This window comes from Corythoichthys intestinalis, chromosome 7, assembly GCF_030265065.1.
Source record: "Corythoichthys intestinalis isolate RoL2023-P3 chromosome 7, ASM3026506v1, whole genome shotgun sequence".
NCBI lineage: Eukaryota > Metazoa > Chordata > Actinopteri > Syngnathiformes > Syngnathidae > Corythoichthys > Corythoichthys intestinalis.
The window spans coordinates 49639826-49664497 of record NC_080401.1 but is presented as its reverse complement, the minus strand read 5'-3'; the positions used below and the strand labels follow the sequence as shown (position 1 = coordinate 49664497).

The 24672-nt window shown below is 38.6% G+C and overlaps 1 protein-coding gene across 1 annotated transcript; it reads left to right on the top strand.

Annotated features, from left to right (window-relative positions):
- Positions 1-2432: 2432 nt before the first annotated feature.
- On the top strand, positions 2433-24110 carry LOC130918403 (cytochrome P450 2J5-like). The gene is made up of 10 exons (XM_057840083.1): positions 2433-2450; positions 2574-2783; positions 12918-13083; positions 16949-17101; positions 18305-18465; positions 18542-18715; positions 18778-18919; positions 19029-19216; positions 23215-23356; positions 23423-24110. Exons 1-10 carry the CDS (start codon positions 2433-2435, stop codon positions 23596-23598), a joined length of 1530 nt encoding a protein of 509 aa, XP_057696066.1. The 3' UTR covers positions 23599-24110.
- Positions 24111-24672: the final 562 nt, after the last annotated feature.

Sequence of the window (24672 nt, the reverse complement as noted above, 5' to 3'; positions counted from 1 at the left end):
ATTTCTTCCTGGGAAGCAGCCAATGCTCATCTGAGTGAATTTGAGTCAATTCCTTCTTCCAAACAGAGGAGCGCGAACACCTGCGTGTAATAAATTTAGTTCTTATTGAAGCTTTGAATTAACATTCAAAGACAACTTTTGGTTTTACTGAAAAATCTTCCATGAAAATTTCCAAAACCACACACAAGAAGGAATCAAATGGGCTATCATAAATTGCCACATAGTTTTATTACATTGATTTTACCTTTTAATTGTGGTTAATATTTATGCCATGTCATGGTTTGATTTTTTACTTTTACAGAGCAAATGTATGTACAGTAACAATTTAAGAAGTTAACAACCTACAGTTGTGTTTTCAACATTCCTGCAACTTTAAATTCGTTTAATCTCTATTATTGATTTTCAGATTACATAAAATTTCTTCCTCCCTTGAAAACAACCGAGGCAGACAGTCATCGGACAAATGGAAGCAATCTACTCTGGATTATGATTTTTCAACTCTTTTGAGTATCTGGACATAAGCAGTTGAAATGTATTGGCACCCCTGCAATTCGGTCAAATAAGGCTCAATTTCTCCCAGAAAACGATTGCAATTGCTTTGTAGTAATATTTTCATTTATTTTGCTTGCAATGAAAAAAAAAAACCCAAAAAGAGAATGGAAGGCAAGGCAAGGCAAGGCAAATTTATTTATTTAGCACAATTCAACACAAGGCAATTCAAAGTGCTTTACATCACATGAAGATCATAAAAATCACATTTAAAATCAATGCAACGTAAAAACCAAGACAAAAGATCACATTTAATCACAAATAGAATAAAAATGAATAAATAAATAAAAATAAAACAAAAACTACTAATAATAATAATAATTGAAATCAGCAATGGAGATAAGCACAAGAGGAATAGAAAGCAGGTAGATTGAAATATATAGCCAGTTATGGATATGCAGTGCTAAACAAAAGCGTTTTTAGCCCTGATTTAAAAGAGCTAACAGTTTGAGCATACTTCAGACGTTCAGGTAACTTGTTCCAGAGGTGAGGAGCATAATAACTAAATGCTGCCTCACCCTGCTTGGTTCTTGTTCTTGGAACATGCAGAAGACCGGTTCCAGACGACCTTAGGGGTCTAGATGTCTCATAGGAATCTAACAAGTCAAGCATGTATTTTGGTCCAAGGCCATTAAGTGTTTTGTAGACGAGCAGTAGTGTTTTATAGTCTATCCTTTGACTCACTGGAAGCCAGTATAGCGATTTCAAAACCGGTGTAATGTGGTCCAGCTTCCTTGTATTTGTGAGGACTCTGGCTGCAGCATTCTGTACTAGCTGCAGCTTCCTGACTGATTTTTTATCAAGACCCGTAAATATACCGTTGCAATAGTCCAATCTGCTGAAAATGAATGCATGCATAAGTTTTTCCATGTCTTGTTGAGTCAGAAGCCCCTTAATTCTGGTTATATTTTTTAGGTGGTAAAAAGCGGATTTAGTGACGGACTTTAGATGGCTATCAAATTTTAGGTCTGAATCAATAATTACGCCAAGGTTTCTGACTTGATTTGTAGCTGTAAGTGACATTGTGCTAAGTTGCATGCTTATCTTTGACCTTTCCTTTTTTGGCCCAAAAATGATCTCCTCTGTCTTCTCCACATTTAACTGGAGAAAATTCTGGCACATCCATTCATTGATTTGATGAATGCATTTACTCAGGGAGACTAAGGGACTATAATCATGTGGGCACACCGAAATGTTCAGTTGTGTGTCATCTGCATAGGCGTGATAGGAGATGTCATACTGTTCCATTATCTGAGCTAACGGAAATAAGAGTGGTCCAAGAATTGACCCTTGAGGGACTCCACACGTGAATTTGGTTCGTTCTGACTGATAGTTTCCGACTGACACAAAGAAATCCCTATCATGTAAATAGGATGTGAACCACTGAAGAATAGTGTCAGTAAGCCCTACCCACTGTTCCAATCTGCTGAGTAGTATGTTGTGATCAACCGTGTGGAATGCGGCGCTGAGATCCAATAGTAACAGAACAGATGATTTGCCTGCATCGGTATTCCGACGAATATCATTTAGGACTTTGATAAGCACGGTCTCGGTGCTGTGTTGTGGCCGAAATCCAGACTGAAATGAGTTAAAAAGATTGTTTTGCATCATTGCCACAAAAAAAACAAATCATTACATAATTATCATTTTACAAAAAAACAATTTTACACAAAAGCCCTACCCTGAAAACACGCAAGATACTAATTGGAGCAATCCAACCATGTGGTTTTGCGAGTGTGAATGGGAATTACTAATTAGGACCTCAATGTATGCTGATTAGAATCAGATGACCCGTCTCTGGATACAAAAGTGATTTGTATCAATTGATCCACCCTTGGTAGTGTTGAACGTCTGTCACTGTCAATGGCAGTTGATGAGTTAAGATGAGCCAAAAATTGAACGTAAATCCAACACACTGTTGCCCTTTTGTTAAAATGCGCATGTTTTGGCGCAGAGTTAATTTAATAAAACGAGGTATGTGCAATAATTGGCTTGACTTGAGGGGCATATAAACTCAACACCAGTCAGGCAGCACTTACACAACAATCAAGTGGACGGACAGCGTGTTCCTCAACATGTTGGGGGTGATACTTTTTGGTCTGACACTTTTCATTCTTCTTTATTGCGTGGGAAAAAAAGAACCTGCCCACTTCCCACCAGGACCCTTTGCCCTGCCTCTCTTCGGGAACGTCTTTAACATTGCCGTAAAGCAGCCTCACTTGTATCTGACTCAGGTAGGAATTTAAGTTTGAAGAAACCCTTAAATGCACAAATTATGATTTTTTTTTTTTTCCTTTAATGTTTTTATTACATTCTGATAGGACAGCGGTGTGAAACGTGTGGCTCAATGGCCAATTGTGGTCCGTGGAACAATATATTGACGATGCATTTTGAAAAAAAAAAAAATTAGTTAAATGGTAATGCAAATTTAAAAAGCCATGATTAATGATAAATAATTCTAAATGAAAATAAAATTAATTAAAAAATATTAATACCATAAAAATACGAATAAAAAGTTTTTTTTTTTTTTTTTTTTTAAATGAAGAAAGACATTCAAATAAGCTTGGCCGGTGTCTATCATGCGCATAGGAATTTCTTTAATTTATATTTTTCTTTCAATTTTTAAACCGATCAAATGGATTGGACGTCTTTTGCAGTCAATTGCCCAACTGAATTTGTTACAATTTTTAGGATATAATTTTGGAAGTTTTAATTTAAAAAAACAAAAAAACAAAAAACAAAAAAAACTTTTATTTATAATTATTTATATTTTTTTGTATTACTTGTGGCTAATTTTAATTTTCAGGTTTTTTATGCTTCTTTATTTATTACTATTAAATTAATTCATTCCCCTCTAATATATCCTTCAATTAATTCATTCATTTTATTTAAAATAATATTTTTTTTATTCATAATTATTCTAAATAAATGCAGACAACACTAATACTACAATTGAATGTCAAATAGGCAGAAGTGGCTAGAGTAGCCAAAATTTTTACTCAAGTAAGAGTAGCGTTTTTTCTAAATAATATTACTCAAGTACAATTAAAAGTACAGTATTCATCCAAAAATGTACTCAAGTACAATTAAAAGTATTCATTGAGAAGAATACTCAAGTAATGAGTAAAATTGTGAGTAAGTACTTACAATGTCTAACTTTTTTTGTTGTCTTTTTTAAATAATGGTATATATATTTTTCCTTGCACTTCACCGACAGTGGGGCAAATAAGTATTTAGTCAACCACTAATTGTGCAAGTTCTCCCACTTGAAAATATTAGAGAGGTCTGCAATTGTCAACATGGGTAAACCTCAACCATGAGAGACAGAATTTGGGGGAAAAAAAACAGAAAATCACATTGTCTGGTTTTTTTAAGAATTTATTTGCAAATTATGGTGGAAAATAAGTATTTGGTCAATACCAAACGTTAATCACAATACATTGTAATGTACCCTTTGTTGGCAGTAACGCAGGCCAAATGTTTTCTGTAACTCTTCACAAGCTTTTCACACACTGTTGCTGGTATTTTGGCCCATTCCTCCATGCAGATCTCCTCTAGAGCAGTGATGTTTTGCGGCTGTCGTTGGGCAACACGGACTTTCAACTCCCTCCACAGATTTTCTATGGGATTGAGATCTGGAGACTGGCTAGGCCACTCCAGGACCTTGAAATGCTTCTGGCAAAGCCACTCCTTTGTTGCCCTGGCTGTGTTTTTGGAATCATTGTCATGCTGAAAGACCCAGCCACGTCTCATCTTCAATGCCCTTGCTGATGGAAGGAGATTTTCACTCAAAATCTCTCGATACATGGCCTCATTCATTCTTTCCTTTACACAGATCAGTCGTCCTGATCCCTTAGCAGAAAAACAGCCCCAAAGCATGATGTTTTCATCCCCATGTTTCACAGTAGTTATGGTGTTCTTCAGATGCAATTCAGTATTCGTTCTCCTCCAAACACGAGAACCTGTGTTTCTACCAAAAAGTTCTATTTTGGTTTCATCTGACCATAACACATTTTCCCAGTCCTCTTCTGGATCATCCAAATGCTCTCTAGCGAACCGCAGACGGGCCTGGACGTGTACTTTCTTCAGCAGGGGGACACGTCTGGCAGTGCAGGATTTGAGTCCCTGGCGGCGGATTTTGTTACTGATAATATCCTTTGTTACTGTGGTCCCAGCTCTCTGTAGGCCATTCACTAGGTCCCCCTGTGTGGTTCTGGGATTTTTGCTCCGTGATGGGCCTAGTGATACTAATGCGCCGGCGCACGCTTCCACTCATGGAGCAACCCCTGCGTCGGTGCCCGTATCGCTACAAGAAAATCACGCTACCGATGCATGAACTCATTGAACTGTGTCGACACAGTCATGACGCGGCAAACTGGATCAAAAGGAAGAGAGTCTGTCAACGCGATGGAGCTGCTGAAACAATCCACATCTCACAGTTACTTCCTCGTTGTCTACATGTTGTAGAAATGGACGTAACACAGGGAAAACGCACTTGTCATCCTCCATTCAAAATACAACCAATCTTAAGATAACGATTAGTTTTTTAGTGTGACGGATACACGCGGGTCCGTCGTTTGCGGTGCGTGGAAATATCCCTTTTAATGCCTTCATGAGAACTCGCTGGCATCTAACCTGCTAGCTTTAGGGGCAGTTTACATGGCGACTCTGCGACACAAAGACGCAATGACTGAGTTGCGGACTCGCCTCGCATGCATATGGTGCTGGCAAAGACGGAAGGCGAAAACGAAAAATTCTGAGTCCTGCCTCCAAAGTGAAAGAATCCGATTGCGGGGGGTTGAGGGGGGGGCTTCCTCGGCATGCATATCAAAGGCTCCTGCCGCGCGAGACCGCGCTGTTAACGGCAGCACTCGTACACGTCACATTGGCCGTGCGCAGCGCTGCTACTAAACATTAAAAACAGCAAATATGGCGGAATGTCAATTTTAATTTACTGTTCTAATATTATTTTTAAATTAAATATGTTGAACATTTCAATTTTTGTGCCTTCTTGAACAAAAGAAAAATGACATCGCTTCGAATGGGCGGGCATATTTTTTTCCGGGCTGAGGGAGCTTGGTGGGGTCAAAGTGCATCATTCTCTGTCGCCCGGTAAATCTGCACTGCCCCCTATGGCTTGGCATAAATACTACATCGTTTTCATGCAGAATTGCGACATTGTTCAAATGGAGACGCAAATGCAAATGCAAATTTGAAATTGTTCGTATTCTCAGAGAGTCACCATGTAAACGGCCCCTTAGTGATCAGAGCATTCACCTTACGTCCTCGACGCGTCGTGCGCGCGGGTAGGAATCCGGGTCTGATTTTGTTGAACGGATCCCGTCGCGCAGCTCCACCAATTTTCGTATGATCAACCTTATTTTTTTGCACGTGAAATGTTGCATTTGTACTTTCAACCTGTCATATACAAACAGTAGCCACCTCCTCAATGCTGAAGCATTATTGGGCCAAGCATTAGAATCCCAAGATAAACACAGGTATAGAGCCATTCCTTTACTTTCCCCACAGTAGCTTTTTTGGTAATTTATTAGAAATCGGTAATTAAGCTACAATTTATTTTTTGTCCACTTCAATTTTTTTCTGATGGGCTATGGTAGCACTTAGATGACGATGTGGGGAGTCAAGAAGGCAATGCAACTGTAGATGAAATTGCAAAAGTGCAACGATGCATGGCTGAGCCGAACATGGCACTCAATGCAGATTTTCTTCAACACTGGAGGAGCCAATGGACATTTTATCCAAACCTCTTTCAACTGGATAAGAAATTCTTGTGCATGCTGGCATCGTTGGTTCCATGCCAGTGTGTGTTGTCCACAGCAGGTGAAATTGCTTGTTTAAAAAATAAATAAATAAAAAGGAACCAACTAAATTTTAAACATTAAAACTATGTTTTTGAATAAAATTTTATCAGAACAAAAAGTCCACAAGCACCCTCATTCACCCATTCATTATTACTTACATTTTCACATTATAATATATGTTCACATAATTTAAAGATATGGACTAATGCAATATGAATGCAAAGACTTAAATGATTTGATTTTACATGCTATGTCATCAATTCAGTGTCAGACTGTCAAGTGGGTTGCATGTAGGGATTTTTTTTTTTTATGTCCAGCAGGTGTCAGTATTCAATGACACAGTATCCACACTGTGTCATCACAGTGTGTCACTGTGTCGACACGCTTCATGAGGTCTCACATCACTGATGTTACGCTCGAAGCAGTCTATCGAGACAAGTGTCGAGCGCTCGCGGCTGAAGTATCACGTATCAGTCGTCCCAATGTCTCGCTGGATCCGGTGGAACAGCTAGTGACTTCACGCTCGAAGCAGACGCCCGACAAGTGTCGAGCGCTCGCGGCAACAAGCATTCCGATACGTTGTACTGATGTGGAAAAACACCTGGCTGCGGAAGCAAAGCGTTGTGATGTCACACGCGTGTCGGCCGTGACCGTGGACGTGTCACTCAGGTAGCGAGGGGTCGAGTCAGTCCATTTGGTTCAGTCAAACTCACAATGCTTATAAAAAGGGGAAATATCCTTCAAAATGTTGTGGGTTGTGAGGAGAGCTTTTGCGCGCATTACATCATATTGAGAACGAGGGAGAGTAAAGTGAAATTAGATCAGATTACACATTAGATTAATTTGCAAATGCACATAGTATAGGCATTCATTGACACACTATACACTGATTTATATAATACGCACACACATGCACCCCCCCACACACACACGTTACTTTTTTGTGTCTGTCTGTTAGTCAGTTTTTGTGTTTGTTTTTGTGTCTGTCTGTTTGTCAGTTTTAGTGTTTGTTTTTGTGTCTGTCTGTTTGTCAGTTTTTGTGTTTGTGTCTGTCTGTTTGTCAGTTTTTGTGTTTGTTTTTGTGTTTGTTTGTCTATCTGCCAGTTTGTATATTTGTTCGTGCCATGTGAGAGAATATTCTCAAATAGCTGGAGAGGTCATTAGCAAAAAGAGGAAGCGGCTGAAACCAAATACTGCTGAGATGATTTTGTTTTTAAATAAAAATGTGTGAAACACCCAAATCCCCATCCCAGTGTCACTAGCATTCTATACACCTACCATCATGAGCTCCCTATTCCACAAGCATTTCCGTTTTTCATTTAAAAGTAACAAAACAGCTTTTTCTTTGTTTTTGTTATTATTATTATTATCATCATCATTATTATTTTTAATTAATCTGGGGAAGAATAAAGAATAAATTTCATGCTAGGGGTCGAACCCACTACTGCTTGCACACTGGGCAAAGTATGTAACCACCATACGACCCACATATTTAGTTGCTCAGATGACACTTGGTTATATGAAAGTTCAATTTATTTTTGTCCAGCAGATGTCATCAAACTGAATTGTGTCAAATGCCTCGTAGCACTGAACCATTTCAACACATTTGCTTCAGTGATACAGAAAGCAGTGGTGAAGCAGTGTCATGACTCACCCCACTGATTCATGGCAAATGCTTCATAACACTGAGCCATTTCGACACATTGCTTGATATTGATTCACTGCTTCAGAAAGCTTTGGTTTCTCCATCACTACCCATCGCTATTTTTGCTCACCGTTCTTGTTATCATTTTGACGCCACGGGATGAGATCTTGCATGGAGCCCCAGATCGAGGGAAATTATCAGTGGTCTTGTATGTCTTCCATTTTCCAATAATTGCTCCCACTGTTGATTTCTTTACACCAAGCGTTTTGAACCACAACTGAGGTTGTGGACAGGTGTCTTTTATACCGATAATGAGTTAAAACAGGTGCCATTAATACAGGTAACGTGTGGAGCCTGGTTAGAAGAAGTTAGACCTCTGTGACAGCCAGAAATCTTGCTTGTTTATAGGTGACCAAATACTTATTTTCAACTGTAATTCGGAAATAAATTCCTTAAAAATCAAACAATGTGATTTTCTGTTTTTTTTCCCCCACATTCTGTCTCTCATGGTTGAGGTTTGCCCATGTTGACAATTACAGGCCTCTCTAATCTTTTCAAGTAGGAGAACTTGCATAATTTGTGGTTGACAAAATACTTATTTGCCCCACTGTATATGAACTTTTATTATTATACTGTACTATAACCTATTACATGACCACATTTGGACATAATGATGACACAAAAATCATCGAATTTAGACCAGAAAAAACTATGACAAATCACCCGTCGAAAGGCATGAATACCCTCTGGTGGACAAAAACATTGTTAACTCTGATTGTTACAATGGAGTCGTGGTTATTGCTGCGATGTCTCATTGAAACTGAAACTCAGTACCTCTGGCAAAAATAAAGTCACTATGTAGAAAGAGGAAAAATGTAACTGCTCTAGAGTAGCCCAGAATAGAAGACTAAGAGTATTTTGTCTTCTTAACAAATGTACTCAAGTAAAAGTAAAAAATATCGCGTGGTAAAAGTACTCTAAGAAGTACGTTTTTCTCAAAAAGTTACTCAAGTAAATGTAACAGAGTAAATGTAACGCATTACTACCCACCTCTGCAAATAGGGGGCATAAAATGTTGTCTCGTGTGCCGCAGTTGGTCCCTGGGACGCAAGTTTGGGACCCCTGTCCTATTTGAATTTAACATTTTTAAAAAATCATCATTTGTGCATGAAATTGTCAGGCTTTTTGGCTTAGCATTTCCCCAAAAAATTGACTCGAGCATATTAGCTTTTCAAAGGGAAGCACGGCTATAAAGACTTGTAGTTCCTAGAAGATAAACGATATTATGTGTTAAAATAATTTGATATTAAAACCCCTCTTGATATTTTCGCTTTTATACAATTTGTAAAATTAGTGTAATTAGTAGGTCGCCATTGTTGTTGATGTCGCAGGCCAGTGACGTCACTAGGTTACGTTACCGGGTTTCCAGAGTATGACTCTAGCGACATAAATATGTCATATGTTCAGCCCTTTCAATTTGAACCCGAGAGGAGCATGACAGCACTGTCAATACTTCACAAAACAAGCAGCAAAAGCAAAATGAACAGGAAAGACAGGATGAAATGAGACGAGTAGGACAACGGCGGTGTTCTGCCAAACTATGCTACACCGGCGAAATGTCCTAGAAGAGCCAAATTTGACATCCGATGTACTACCGTGCGCTTTAAACTTGTTTTGATTAGATGCATACAGACAGGACATACTAAAAATGCCGTAAGAAAATACTTCAACGTAGTAATATAAAATAAGGGTGGTTTAAATTAGGGCTGTCAAACGATTAAAATTTTTAATCGAGTTAATTACAGCTTAAAAATTAATTAATAGTAATTAATCGCAATTCAAATCATCTATAAAATATGCCATATTTTTATGTAAATTATTGTTGGAATGGAAAGATACGACACAAGATGGATATAAACATTCAACATACGGTACATAAGTAATGTATTTGTTTATTATAACAATAAATCAACAAGATGGCATTAACTTTATTAACATTCTCTTAAAGCGATTCTTGGATAGAAAGACTTGTAGTTCTTAAAAGATAAATGTTAGTACAAGTTAAAGAAATTTTATATTAAAACCCCTCTTATTGTTTTCGTTTTATTAAAATTCTCAATAATCACACCATGCTCACGCATTGTGCTGAAACCCATAATATCATTTGGACCCATGCCCCAGCAGAGGGCGCCAAACACCAAAAACCAAGTAACAAGCGGACATTTTAATCTATTTGAGCGGGGCATGTGCGTTAATTGCGTCAAATATTTTAACGAGATTAGTTTTAAAAATTAATTACCGCCCGTTAACGCGATAATTTTGACAGCCCTAGTTTAAATACGTTACGTGACTAATGTGGTCAACATATCAACAATCTACTTTAAAGCTACCCCCCCCCCCCCAAAAAAAAAAAAAAAATCCTTATAATGTATGACAGTATGAGAGGGAAACACATGTAAAATGTATTTTGAGGCAATGAAAAGCTAATAAAAGACTCAATAAAAACACAAATAGTAAGTACTCTGTCAAGTTCAAATAACAATCCTTAGGAGGACATTTAATTTAAAAGGACATTAATAAAAATAAGGAGAGAAGGCACTCCATTCAGTTGAAAAGCTTGCAAGGAGAAGGAGGGAAACAATACAATGCAATTTTGTACTACAAAATACAGCTTCCGCAATCGTTCTAAAAAAAAAAACTCCTCCTTCACCTCCCTTTTTATTTGGGTTGGCCCTAGCAACAAGAGAGGGTGTCAACCTTAAAAGGATGGGGAGCAAAGCGGGCGACACCTATAGGAATTTGTTTGGCTAAGTGTATGCATGTAGGTGGGATTAATACATGTGTGTCAGCACATTCCAGCAAAGCAAAACTGTCTCTGCTGTTGTCTCTGCACTTGGGAAGGCAAGAGTCTTCAAGGCTTATTCGAGAAAAACATTCCTTCTGTGTGAGCACAATGAGCAAAAGCATTTCTTCATTGCGAGCAGCTATTGATTAGACCAATTATATAATCAACATCTTAATTATTATTCCATCAAATATGTTTCATAAAGCAATAGCATTTGGCAAATAATAAAATGCAACCACATGATCTCTTAAATGTCCCAGACAGTTTAGTCTCTCAATGTCTGTGGCTTGTCCTTGAAGTTGACCTGTGGAACCTGGGCCAGTTTAAACCAGTCAGAATGAAAAGGCAGTTCTATCAAGAGCTAAATATGTCTATAGAGTCTACCCACCAACGTCATAAAACCACGTGCTCGCTGTATGGTTCCGCCCACTTGTCCGTCATTTTGACTCTGTATTAGCATTGTTTTCAATTGATGGCGGAATTTAAAATGCATTTCATGGAAGACCCGGTGCTTTCTGATGCCGCAAACTCACTGGATCTGTTGCATAAAAGGCGTTATGAGGAAAAGCTTCGTTCTAAACAGTCGCCAGATCCATATTTGATGCCCAAATCGATGTTTTTCGACCCACTGTCTTCGCCCTGTCTGCCTGACATCTGCTACGCTGATATTTACAATTATCTTGTCCACACAAAATCAGCCTATTCCCACGAAAATTTGAAAAACTTCAAGAGCTTGGAGGCTTATAAATACTTCGTTGCTGGTTGGGTGAAACAGGTCCTCGTTCGGCAGGAATCTATCTTGTGCTTGGAAAGGTGAGTTACGAAATTTTCAATTCAAAATCTTTTGTTATTGCTAACATCCACTGTCAAGTCTAATGTATTTCATGTCGTTTGTCAATGGAGTTAAGGCTTTTAATGTTTATATGGTTTAGCGATAGCACTCTCACGACATACATACGTGTATGTTGTCGGCGATTAGCCTAGCAATGATCTTAATTGTGGTTATTTGTCAGCCCCGTAGACGAGGCCAGTTTCTTTCACTTGGTACCAGCTAAATATTATTCAAAAAAATAACGATGGTGGAAGAAAGGGAAGTCACAAACATCTTGAATTTGAAACTATGTCGTATTACGTCGTATGTTGTCGGCGATTAGCCTCGCAATGATCTTAATTGTGGTTATTTGTCAGCTCCGTAGACGAGGCCAGTTTCTTTCACTTGGTACCAGCTAAATATTATTCAAAAAATAATGATGGTGGAAGAAAGGGAAGTCACAAACATCTTGAATTTGAAACTACTGGACTGTCTCAGGAAATTAGAATACACAATATTCTAATTTTTTGAGACAGTCCTGTATGTTTTGACGGACAAGTGGGCGGTACCATTCAGGAGAGCGGAGCTGTGACGTCACGTGGGTAGGGTCTATAGTTATCAATCACAAAAATGTACTGGAATCAATCATGGAACATCCTATTATAGCAATTAATACTTTATTATGAGCCTTCATTGGTAAAAGCAAATATTTAACAAACCATTTAATAATTATCTTATCATTTCCAAATATTTAATAACCATTTAATAATTATCCTATCATACTCGCTGCTGTTATCCATTGTGCGCATGAGTTGGACGTATCGCCGCGGAGGAAGGAATTGCAGAACACTGGTAGTGACACCACTAGTGACAGGGACAAACTACGTCATCATCACAAGCGTCCATTGCGCCCTCCATGGGTCAAAACATGTACTAAATATACAGATTTTGAAATCAATGGCAATATTTTAAACGTGTCTAATACCATATTTTAGTAAACGAGAACAATTGTGGCTTGTTAGAGCCTACAAGTCTTTATGTCCAAGGTTCCCTTTAACAAGAGCTGTTGTAACTTCACCACACAAGACTACAATCTTTCCCATGTCTTTTGTTTACCCCGACACAAAAATTCCTTCTGTGAACAAGCTGCTGACCAAGCGCGTCACACAAGGAATATTGTGCTAGAAGCATAACGCACTTCAGCTGACCACAGAACGCCATTGTGATGGACGTTTACATCCGCAGTTAGCCGACACATACGGGAATGTCTACTGTCTCCGAGTGGGACAAGAGAAGACGGTGTTTGTGTGCGGATGGAAGATGGTGAAGGAAGTCCTCGTCACCCAGGCCGACACTTTCGCGGACAGGCCATACCAAGCCTTGTATGCAAGACTGTACAATCAACACACAGGTAGTTTACGCATGTATACACACAAAATGAAGACTATGTATTTTCAGGTTACTTGCTAATAAGTTGGCGATGCTATGTCAGTGGCAATTTAAACATAGGCATTCACCATGGGCGGACTGGCAAATAGGGGTACCGGGGAGTACCTCGGTCAGTCAATGGCACAATGGGCCGGTGGGCCTGTAGCCAAATGAGTGGACCCTAAAATTAGCACACCTACGTAATCCAAGCATTACGGTAAATGCAGCGAGCGGCAAGGCAGTTGACTTCCGTGTTCTCACGTTGTTCCCAGCTCTTAAAAACACTCTTAACACTCTAAAGATATAGTGACACTAGTTGCCTGATCTTAGCAAAGTAACTGGCATTACTTTTCATGTTGCACTGAGCACGCACCGAACCGTGACCTCCATACTGAGGTAGGTAGTGGACCGTGACTTGTGTGTATCATCAAACCCCTAATATCTATACATACAGTATATTTTTCCAATATCCAGGTAAGGCTCTGAAGCTCCTGCCTCTCCTGTCTTTGCTCCAGTTGTTTTGATTAAAAAATGTTACACAAGATTCATGGATACGTCATCCAACAAAAAATTAGGGAAAGTCACAATTTTTGGTAGTTAAAAAAAATATTAGGGCAGTCAAAATTATCGCGTTAACGGGCGGTAATTAATTTTTTAAATTAATCATGTTAAAATATCTGACGCAATTAACGCACAAATGCCCCGCTCAGATAGATTTAAATGACTGTACAGTGAAATGCTTGTTAATTGTGTTTATGGAGTTTTGCTGCTCTCTGCTGGCGCTTGGGTGCGACTGATTTTATAGGCTTCAGCACCCATGAGCATTGTGTAAGTAATTGTTGACATCAACAATGGCGGGCTACTAGTTTATTTTATGATTGAAAATTATACAAATTTTATTAAAAGGAAAACATTAAGAGGGGTTTTAATATAAAGTTTCTATAACTTGTACTAACATTTTTCTTTTAAGAACTACAAGTCTTTCTATCCATGGATAACTTTAACAGAATGCTAATAATGTTAATGCCATCTTGTTGATTTATTGTTATAATAAAGAAATACAGTCCTTATGTACCATATTTTGAATGTATATATCCATCTTGTGTCTTATCTTTCCATTCCAACAATAATTTACAGAAAAATATGGCATATTTTATAGATGGTTTGAATTGCGATTAATTACAATTAATTAATTTTTAAGCTGTAATTAACTCGCTTAAAATTTTTAATCGTTTGACAGCCCTAAACAATATATATATGTATATACTAGCTGTCAAAATTATCGTGTTAACGGGCGGTAATTAATTTTTTAAATTAATCACGTTAAAATATTTGACGCAATTAACGCACATGCCCCGCTCAAACAGATTAAAATGACAGAACAGGGTCATGTGCACTTGTTACTTGTGTTTTGTCGCCCTCTGCTGGCGCTTGGGTGCGACTGATTTTATGACCATGAGAATTGTGTAATTATTGACATCAACAATGGCGACCTACTAGTTTATTTTTCGATTGAAAATTTTACAAATTTTATTAAAACGAAAACATTAAGAGGAGTTTTAATATAAAATTTATATAACTTGTACTAACATTTATCTTTTAAGAACCACAAGTCTTTCTATCCATGGATCTCTTTAACAGAATGTTAATGTTAATGCCATCTTGTTGATTTATTGTTATAATAAACAAATACAGTACTTATGTACAGTATGTTTACTGTATATATCCGTCTAGTGTCTTATCTTTCCATTCCAACAATATACAGAAAAATATGGCATATTTTATAGATGGTTTGAATTGCGATTAATTACGATTAATTAATTTGTGTTCTGTGATTAACTCGATTAAAAATTGTAATCCTTTGACAGCCCTAATACAGTGCCTTGCAAAAGTATTCGGCCCCCTTGAACCTTGCAACCTTTTGCCACATTTCAGGTTTCAAACATAAAGATATAAAATTTTTATTTTTTGTCAAGAATCAACAACAAGTGGGACACAATCGTGAAGTGGAACAAAATTTATTGGATAATTTAAACTTTTTTAACAAATAAAAAACTGAAAAGTGGGGCGTGCAATATTATTCGGCACCCCTTGTGTTAATACTTTGTAGCGCCACCTTTTGCTCCAATTACAGCTGCAAGTCGCTTGGGGTATGTTTCTATCAGTTTTGCACATCGAGAGACTGACATTCTTGCCCATTCTTCCTTGCAAAACAGCTCGAGCTCAGTGAGGTTGGATGGAGAGTGTTTGTGAACAGCAGTCTTCAGCTCTTTCCACAGATTCTCGATTGGATTCAGGTCTGGAATTTGACTTGGCCATTCTAACACCTGGATACGTTTATTTTTTAACCATTCCATTGTAGATTTGGCTTTATGTTTTGGATCATTGTCCTGTTGGAAGATAAATCTCCGTCCCAGTCTCAGGTCTTGTGCAGATACCAACAGGTTTTCTTCCAGAATGTTCCTGTATTTGGCTGCATCCCTCTTCCCGTCAATTTTAACCATCTTCCCTGTCCCTGCTGAAAAAAAGCAGGCCCAAACCATGATGCTGCCACCACCATGTTTGACAGTGGGGATGGTGTGTTCAGGGTGATGAGCTGTGTTGCTTTTACGCCAAACATATCGTTTTGCATTGTGGCCAAAAAGTTCAATTTTGGTTTCATCTGACCAGAGCACCTTCTTCCACATGTTTGGTGTGTCTCCCAGGTGGCTTGTGGCAAACTTTAAACGAGACTTTTTATGGATAACTTTGAGAAATGGCTTTCTTCTGGCCACTCTTCCATAAAGGCCAGATTTGTGCAGTGTACGACATTGTTGTCCTATGGACAGACTCTCCCACCTCAGCTGTAGATTTCTGCAGTTCATCCAGAGTGATCATGGGCCTCTTGGCTGCATCTCTGATCAGTTTTCTCCTTGTTTGAGAAAAAAGTTTGGAAGGACGGCCGGGTCTTGGTAGATTTGCAGTGGTCTGATGCTCCTTCCATTTCAATATGATGGCTTGCACAGTGCTCCTTGAGATGTTTAAAGCTTGGGAAATCTTTTTGTATCCAAATCCGGCTTTAAACTTCTCCACAACAGTATCTCGGACCTGCCTGGTGTGTTCCTTGATTTTCATAATGCTCTCTGCACTTTAAACAGAACCCTGAGACTATCACAGAGCAGGTGCATTTATACGGAGATTTGATTATACACAGGTGGATTCTATTTATCATCATCGGTCATTTAGGACAACATTGGATCATTCAGAGATCCTCACTGAACTTCTGGAGTGAGTTTGCTGCACTGAAAGTAAAGGGGCCGAATAATATTGCACGCCCCACTTTTCAGTTTTTTATTTGTTAAAAAAGTTTAAATTATCCAATAAATGTTGTTCCACTTCATGATTGTGTCCCACTTGTTGTTGATTCTTGACAAAAAAATTAAATTTCATATCTTTATGTTTGAAGCCTGAAATGTGGCGAAAGGTTGCAAGATTCAAGGGGGCCGAATACTTTTGCAAGGCACTGTATATACACTCACCGGCCACTTAACTGCTCGTTAAAACTTAATTTCTAATCAGCCAATCACATTTTAATTCATGACAAAATGTATTTTGACATTTCAAAATTTCTGTGTTTTTGCCATTGGAAATGAACAGGACTAATTTTGTCAAGAAAAAAAAAAAAACTGTCATGCCAACTTAATTTTTGGAATGTCTCGAAGTTGGAACAGTTAGAATCGGTCAAAGTGCGTGTGCTGTGCACCATGCCAAAAAAATTGGCTTGAGAAAAATAGGAATTTTATATGTGAGTTTTGCAATGCAAAGCATTCCCACAGTGAATGAGAGTTATTCTGCATTTGCACCTATAGGTGGGCTTTTGTGCAGCAACGGCAAGACGTGGAGGAGGCAGCGTCACTTCGCCATGGGCACTCTTCGCACCTTTGGTCTGGCCAACGGAACTGTGGAGAAAAGCATCTGCCAGGAGAGCCGACACCTACATCAAGCCATCACCCACCACAAAGGTTACTAACAAGAGTTGTACTGATACTACAAAATGAAAGGCTCATACCAGGGATGTCCAATTCGCATATTTTTTCACCCGAGTCCGAGTCACCTGATTTTAGGAATCTGCCGAGTCCAATCCGCGACTGAAAAAAGTTGTCTGTTTTTTTATTTTAACTAAAGTTCCAAATAGAGCCAATCGATCGGGTCCGATCACGTCATTTTCAAAGTATCGGAGTCGGCAAAAAAATATCGGCCATGCCTTTTTTTAATATATATATATATATATATATATATTTTTTTTTTTTTTTTTATTAAATCGTTTTCTAATTGTATTTAACGTTACAGACATATTATGTTACACTCATCCAGAGTCTTTAGTTTAGGCTTAAGGTAGGGTTATCAAATTTATCCCAATGACGGTGGTAATTTTTTTTTTTTTTTTTAATGTATCACGTTAAAATATTTAACGCAATTAATGCATGCGCTGCATGACCCACTCACGCATAGTTGCGCTCAATCTATAATGGCGCCCTTTTACCTATAAAGAGAGCTAAAAGGCAGCATAAAATGAGCAGAGTGAATTTTGGCAGCCTTTGGAGCCTTTTTTTAATTGACTATAGCCTTACAATCCCTCTCCCTACGATTAGAAATATCGTGGGAGGCAATGTGGGGAAGCAAAGTAGTATTTGACCTTTTTCTTAACACCCTAGTTTATTTCCCAACGCAGAGAAGATATATCATTTGGTAGCACTACACACAGTTATGGGTGCACTTCCCATCATGCATTTGGGCAGAAGTTAAATGCCTGCCTGAATGATCATTTACTGAAAGCTCATAAAAATCCATTAGATGGCAATATTTAGTCACAATATACAAAGTCACAAGTCTTTCTATCCGTGGATCCCTCTCACAGAAAGAATGTTAATAATGTAAATGCCATCTTGAGGATTTATTGTCATAATAAACAAATACAGTACTTATGTACTGTATGTTGAATGTATATATTCATCCGAGTTTTATTCATTTTTTTCTTAATGCATTGCCAAAACGTATATGATCGGGAAAAATTGTCGGGAATGATTGGAATTGAATCGGGAGCAAAAAAAAGCAATCGGATCGGGAAATATCGGGATCGGCAGATAATCCAAATAAAACGATCGGATCAGGAGCAAAAAAAACATGATCGGAACAACCCTAATTTTAACTGTTATCCTCTATAGGTCAAGCATTTAATCCCGCGACCGTCTTAAACAGCGCGGTGGCCAACATAATCTGCCAGGTCATGTTTGGGAAAAGGTTCGACTATAACGACCTCAACTTGCGTCAACTTCACACAATGATGACTGAGATGGTCTATCTTGAAGGTTCTGTGTGGGCCCTGGTAAGGCGCGCTACCTCAGACGCTAATTTAAATGATCAACATTACAGAAGAAATATACTTCTAACTCTGTGTTTAGATCTACGATGCCTTCCCAACGTTGATGAAGCATCTACCTGGCCCACATAACAGAATCTTCACCAACTTCCAAGCCTTGCAAGAGTTCATCGGCACCCAGATAAAGAGCCACCAATTAGATTTGGATCCTGACAACCCACGAGATTACATTGATACCTTCCTGCTGCAGATCAAAGTAAGACACTGATGTGCAAAAGCTCGAAAAGAAGCTCACTGTTCTTGCGTATCTCTTGGCAGGACAAAGAAAACCGTGAACTAGGTTTCACGGAAGAAAATCTGGTTTTATGCTGTCTGGATCTATTCATCGCCGGGACAGAGACTTCTTCTAAAACACTGCAGTGGGGTCTGATCTTCCTAGTCCAGAACCCTCACATCCAGGGTAGTTTATCTAGAATTAAAAAAGTGAATTGCCTAATATAAGAAAATTGGTCATTTCTATTTGAAAGGGTTGATCATCATGTCCTCAATATTTTCGTTTCTCCTCCAAGACAAAGTCCAAGCAGAAATCGAGCATGTAATCGGGCCTAACCGCTTCCCAGAGATGGCCGACAGAGCCCGCATGCCCTACACTAACGCCGTTATCCATGAGATCCAGCGGATGGCCAATATAGTTCCTCTCAACGGAACCCGAATGGCCACCAGAGACACGAAACTGGGGGACTACGTCATACCTAAGGTGCATTATTCTGAGATGTGTACAGATTAAATGTAGTAACAGCAGTTTTAACAAATGGAGATGAAATTGGTTGGATAGAAAAAGTTGTAAAACCATGCTGCAAGTCACACAGGAAGTCAGAAATTTTGGCTTACAGTGGTATGAAAAAGTATCTGAACCTTTTGGAATTTCTCACATTTCTGCATAAAATAACCGTCAAATATTATCTGATCTTTGTCAAAATCACACAGATTAAACTACAGTGTCTTCTTTAACTAAAACCACCCAGGTTTTCATATTTTAATGAGGATAGCATGCAATCAATGACAGAAGGGGGAAAAATAAGTACCGTAATTTTCGGACTATAAGCCGCTACTTTTTTCCTTCACTTTGAAGCCTGCGGCTTATAGTCCAGTGCGGATTATTTGTTGGTTTATTTGGGTTAATGGGTAACACTTAAAAGCGGCGTCATAAAACTGTAATAAGACCGTCATAATTATGAAATGACACTATGATGGGCATTACTGATTGCTTATGACAGATGTCATTAAGTGTCATCTGGCAAATTATGTCATTAACTAACACTATGTCACTAACACTAACGTTTATGTCACGGCAGGATCTTTTACATCCATTCAAAAGTGAGATAATTTGTGGGATAACACTAAATGACAAATGTTATAAGCATTCATTAATGCTCATGACAGTGTCATATCACAATTATGATTTTCTAATGACAGTCTTTTGGCACCACTGTCAAATAATGTGTAACCAAATACCATAACTAGCAATAATAATGAAACAACTGGAACAATAACCGAAGCAATAATTAGGACAGAACATGAATTTTGATTGTTATTTACATATGTAGCGCTGCAATGCATGCTCGGAGGCATGTTGGACAACAACAGTATTGCCAGTAGGTGGCAGCAGAGGTTGACTGTCTCCCCCACGGAGTAGTTATGGCCAAATGAAACATCTTGAAGCAATAAAGTTTTGGAGCAAATTGGTTCAAAGTTTCATGGTGGTTCATTTGGTCTTATGATAGACACTCATAATACAGTGAGGACGACTGAGGCTTATAGTCCAGTGCGGCTTATCTATGAACAAATGCAGTTTCTGTGTCAAATTTGGTGGGTGGCGGCTTATAGTCAGGTGCGCCTTATAGTGTGAAAATTACTGTAAGTGAACCCTCTGCCTAAGGAGACTTAAAGAGCAATTGAAACTAATTTTTACCAAACATTTTAAGTCAGGTGTGTACCTAATCACTGATGAGTGGTTTAAAGCTGCCCTGCCAACTACAAAACACACACCTGGTAATAATTGTCTTGATGAAAGCATTGTCTGATGTACATCATGGCACCGTCAAAAGAGACGTCTGAAGACCGGCGATCAACGATTGTTGATTTGTATAAGTCGGAAAACAGACAAGACTGAAAAAGCAGTTTCTGCTCTTGCACTCCTCTTTAAAAGAAACTGCAGTATTTTAAGCCAAAACAACTGCTGTGTATGATAGAACAATATGTTTATACGCTGCCATAGCAGATTCATGGCGCGTTAAGCCCCTGAACTATTTTTAATTTGTCCGTTTTACCCTGAAAACCCCCGTTTACAGACGTCGGGCAACCGCTTTTGTTTCAACCTATCCATAAAAAGAAGGTAAGTAGTTATATTCATTATTCAAAATGTCCGTCATTCTTATCTTATAATCATTAATTGAAGTCTAATATTTAGTTTAAAAAAAAGAAAACGAGTTTAAAACATGCGAATGAATAATTTTTTAAACTTTTAAACAAATTACGTCACAATGCAAAATTTCAAATGCAAAAAGTCACGGATATCTACCTCATAACTATCGCTTAATTGTATTTTTTTTTTTGTTACTGTCGCATTTTCCCCGATATGTTAGATGATAAATAATCAATCCAATCAAATAAAAATTGAAAAATAACATTTAAAAGGCTATCTATATGAAAAAGAAAATCTCAACCACTCCTTGTTGTCTGCGATTTCTGCATCGTGACACTTGTTGTATCACCATGTTTCACCCATAAAATCCAAAAAAAAATCTGGCTGTGGCCATTCACAGCTGTGTCTTGACACTCGGTGATACATGCTACATTGAGTTTTTGGATCGAAAAAAGGTAAGTACACAATAATATGTCGTTAAAATCGTGGCGTCTTTAATTCTGCTCTCGCGTGCTCTCGCCTCCAGTTAGGGTTTTGCTGTTTAAAAAACTGTTTTTTTAAAAAATGCCCTCCTGTTCAACATTTTTCTCCCCCCAGAAAATTGAGATTTTAAGCTTTCCAGTGATGTATCACACATGCATATCGGACAATTTTGAAATTTGGCCAAATTGGGGGTCTCAGAGCAGAACTTCAAGTCACCTGAGTGTTTTCCGCCATAAAGCTGAGAAAGGATACAAAACCATCTCTAAAAAGTTTGGGTGTTCATCAGTCGACAGTCAGAGAAGTTGTCTACAAATGGAGAGAGTTTGGCAGTGTTGCTTCTCTCCCAAGGAATGGCCGTCCACCAAAGATGATGCCAAGAGTTCAGCGCAGAATACTCAGGTCAAAAAGAACCCTAGAGTATCTGCTAAAGACATACAGAAATCACTGGCACAGTCCAATATCTCTGTGCACACATCAACTATACGTACTGTAAAACTACAGCCAATGCTGTTCATGGGAGGAATCCACGAAAAAAGACACTTGGACACTCCACAGAAGTTTTGGCAAAATATTTTGTGGACTGATGAAACGAAAGTTGATTTGTTTGGGAGTAACACGCGGCGTGTGTGGAGGAAAATTGGAACAGCTCACCATCATCAACACCTCATCCCCACCGTGAAGCATGGCGGAGGAAGCATCATGATTTGGGGCTGTTTTGCCGCCTCAGGGCCTGGACCACTTGCTATCATTAATGGAAGAATGAATTCAAAAGTTCATCAGGATGTTTTGCAGGAAAGCCATCTGTCAGGCAGTTGAATCTAAAAAAAGCATGGATTCTGCAACAGATGGGTGTGGATATTTTGGCATCCTAACAGTGATTCACACAAATACTGGGTTCTACAACTCAAATGGCTGATTTGTGTACACTTTACCCCTCCCAATCACTTATCTCTCTGACCCCCCCCCCCCCCCCCCCCCCATCCCCTTCCTCTTTACATGGTGTCAACCGGAAATACAACTAGCTAACAATAGCACCAACATATTCATTGTTAGTGTGGGCGTTCAATGTATTTCTTGTTGTTTGTGCTTCTTCTGTCTCTCCATCCTCTTTTTTTTCTGTCCCCCCATAACCTTTTCCTGTTCGCTGCTTTCTTCTAATAAACGAAACACATTGAATAATCCCAATGGGAGTATGTCATACTCCCATGTGATACATTAAAACTGTTCAGACCAATAGGACACTCAGATTCCCATTCTAAGTGTCAAGCAGCTGAACAGGACAGTGTTAGGTTTTGTGTTTGGTTTCTCCTTGTGTGACTTGTCCCTGTGATTACCCATTGCTCTCACCTGTGTGTAATTTCCCAGTGTATCCCGCAATCTGCATCCACCTGTGTTACCCAGCTGTTCCTCGTCTCGTTACCCCTTGTCTGCGTATATAATGACCCAGTTTCTTGTCACTCCTTGTTGCGTCATTGTCTATGTCAATGTCTGTCTATGCGAACGTCAATTTCAAGTCCGGTCAACGCCCTCGTGTACCAGTCCCTCTGTTTAAGTAAGTTTTGGTTTGAACCTTGCCTTTTGATCCATAGTCTTTTTGTTTGTACTTTGTGATTTTTGTTAGTTATTATTAAAACGTTTTTTGAGTTCACTGCCACCTGCCTCGCTGCCTTTTTCGTTTTCCCTGCATTTGGGTCCACACAACCTGCCTGCCTGCCCGCTTCCTTGACAGACAGGTTGAAAAAACAAACAAAAAAAAGACCAATTTCCCGAAAATTTACAGGAAGTCAGCCATTTTGTTTTGAATTTGTAATTTCTCCTCCAAACTTTGCTCTGGTTATGTTTTACAGGGCAGTACCGTGTTGACCATCTTGACCTCAGTCCTCTTCGACAAGAACGAATGGGAAACTCCGCATACCTTCAACCCCGGACACTTCCTGGATGCAAATGGCAATTTTGTCAAAAGGAATGCTTTCTTACCTTTTTCCGCAGGTAAAAAAAAAAAAGAACAATTCCAGAAAACACTAGCAAGCAGTGATACTGTTTTGTTGGCGGCAGGAAAACGTACATGTCTGGGCGAAAGCCTGGCCAGAATGGAGCTGTTTTTGTTCCTCGTTGGCATGTTGCAGAAGTTCACCTTCTATGCTGTGGAAGGAGTCCCGCTGAGATCCGAGGGAACGGTCGGACTGACGCGTTCGCCGTACCCCTTCGAGATCCGTGCCGAGGCACGTTAAGGGGTCCAAAGCATGCACTTGTACTGTTGTTACTCACTAAATTTATTTTGTATTCCAACATTCATATTCTTTGGATTATTAGCTCCTTAGCTGCCAATGACAGTGATAGTCGTCTCATCCATTTTACCTTCCCCCAGTCAAACCGGATTGGACGTCTATCACCGTCAATGGTGGTGAACGAGTCAAAATTGGATGTGAAGTGACTTGTGGTGTATTTAGTACCCTTGCGTGCTTGAAAATTCTATTTGGTTGCAGGTGTTTCATATTTTTAACGTGTAAAAAGTAGGGCTGGGCAATAATTACACATTTGAATCATAATGTATCACATGTCATTAACTACGATTAATCGCATTGTCATACACACAATCCGATAATGAATTCAAAAGTAGTAATTAGCACACTATTATAAAAGTCAATAGAAATATGTATTTTTAATTTTAAAAACACATATTTTAAAGCAACTCTAGGTAACTTTTCAGTTTTCGTCATTTTTAGTGACACCGGTGGACAAAAATGGGAGTGTTTTGCCTTAGGGAAGACGCTACATTTTTCCCTCATTTTGAATCCTGCATCTTAGAATAGAATAGAATAGAATGCCTTTATTGTCATTACACAAAGTGTTATGAAATTCAAAGCTGCCCTATAGAGTGCACACATACTTACACACAGAATAGTATATACAGTCTCCAATATGCAAAATTTAAAAAATATGTCTATATATAAATATTTATATATCTACATATGTATATATTTACATATCGCAAGATAAAACAATATAAAAAGGGTCAAAAAGTAAGGGTAAAGTGATATTTGATAGCAGCATCGGTAATAAATATTGGTTATTAACAGTGCAATAAAACATTTCAGTTTTACAGTACGAGCCCATTTGTAGATCGCGGCAGTAGTTTATAGTCCAGTGTGGACTATTTATTTGGGTTAAAAGGTAAAAATTTATTTGACAGTGGCGTCATAAGACGGCCATAAGACAGTCATAATTATGAAATGGCACTATCATGGGCATGAATGTATGAAAATGACGATTTCATGACAGTTCGTGTCAAATTGTGTCACTAA

Excerpts from the sequence above, each read along its gene's own strand:
- LOC130918403 (XM_057840083.1), top strand. Across the intron at positions 2,784-12,917 it reads CTCACTTGTATCTGACTCAG|TTAGCCGACACATACGGGAA; the intron begins GTAGGAATTTAA and ends TTACATCCGCAG. Across the intron at positions 19,217-23,214 it reads GGGACTACGTCATACCTAAG|GGCAGTACCGTGTTGACCAT; the intron begins GTGCATTATTCT and ends TATGTTTTACAG.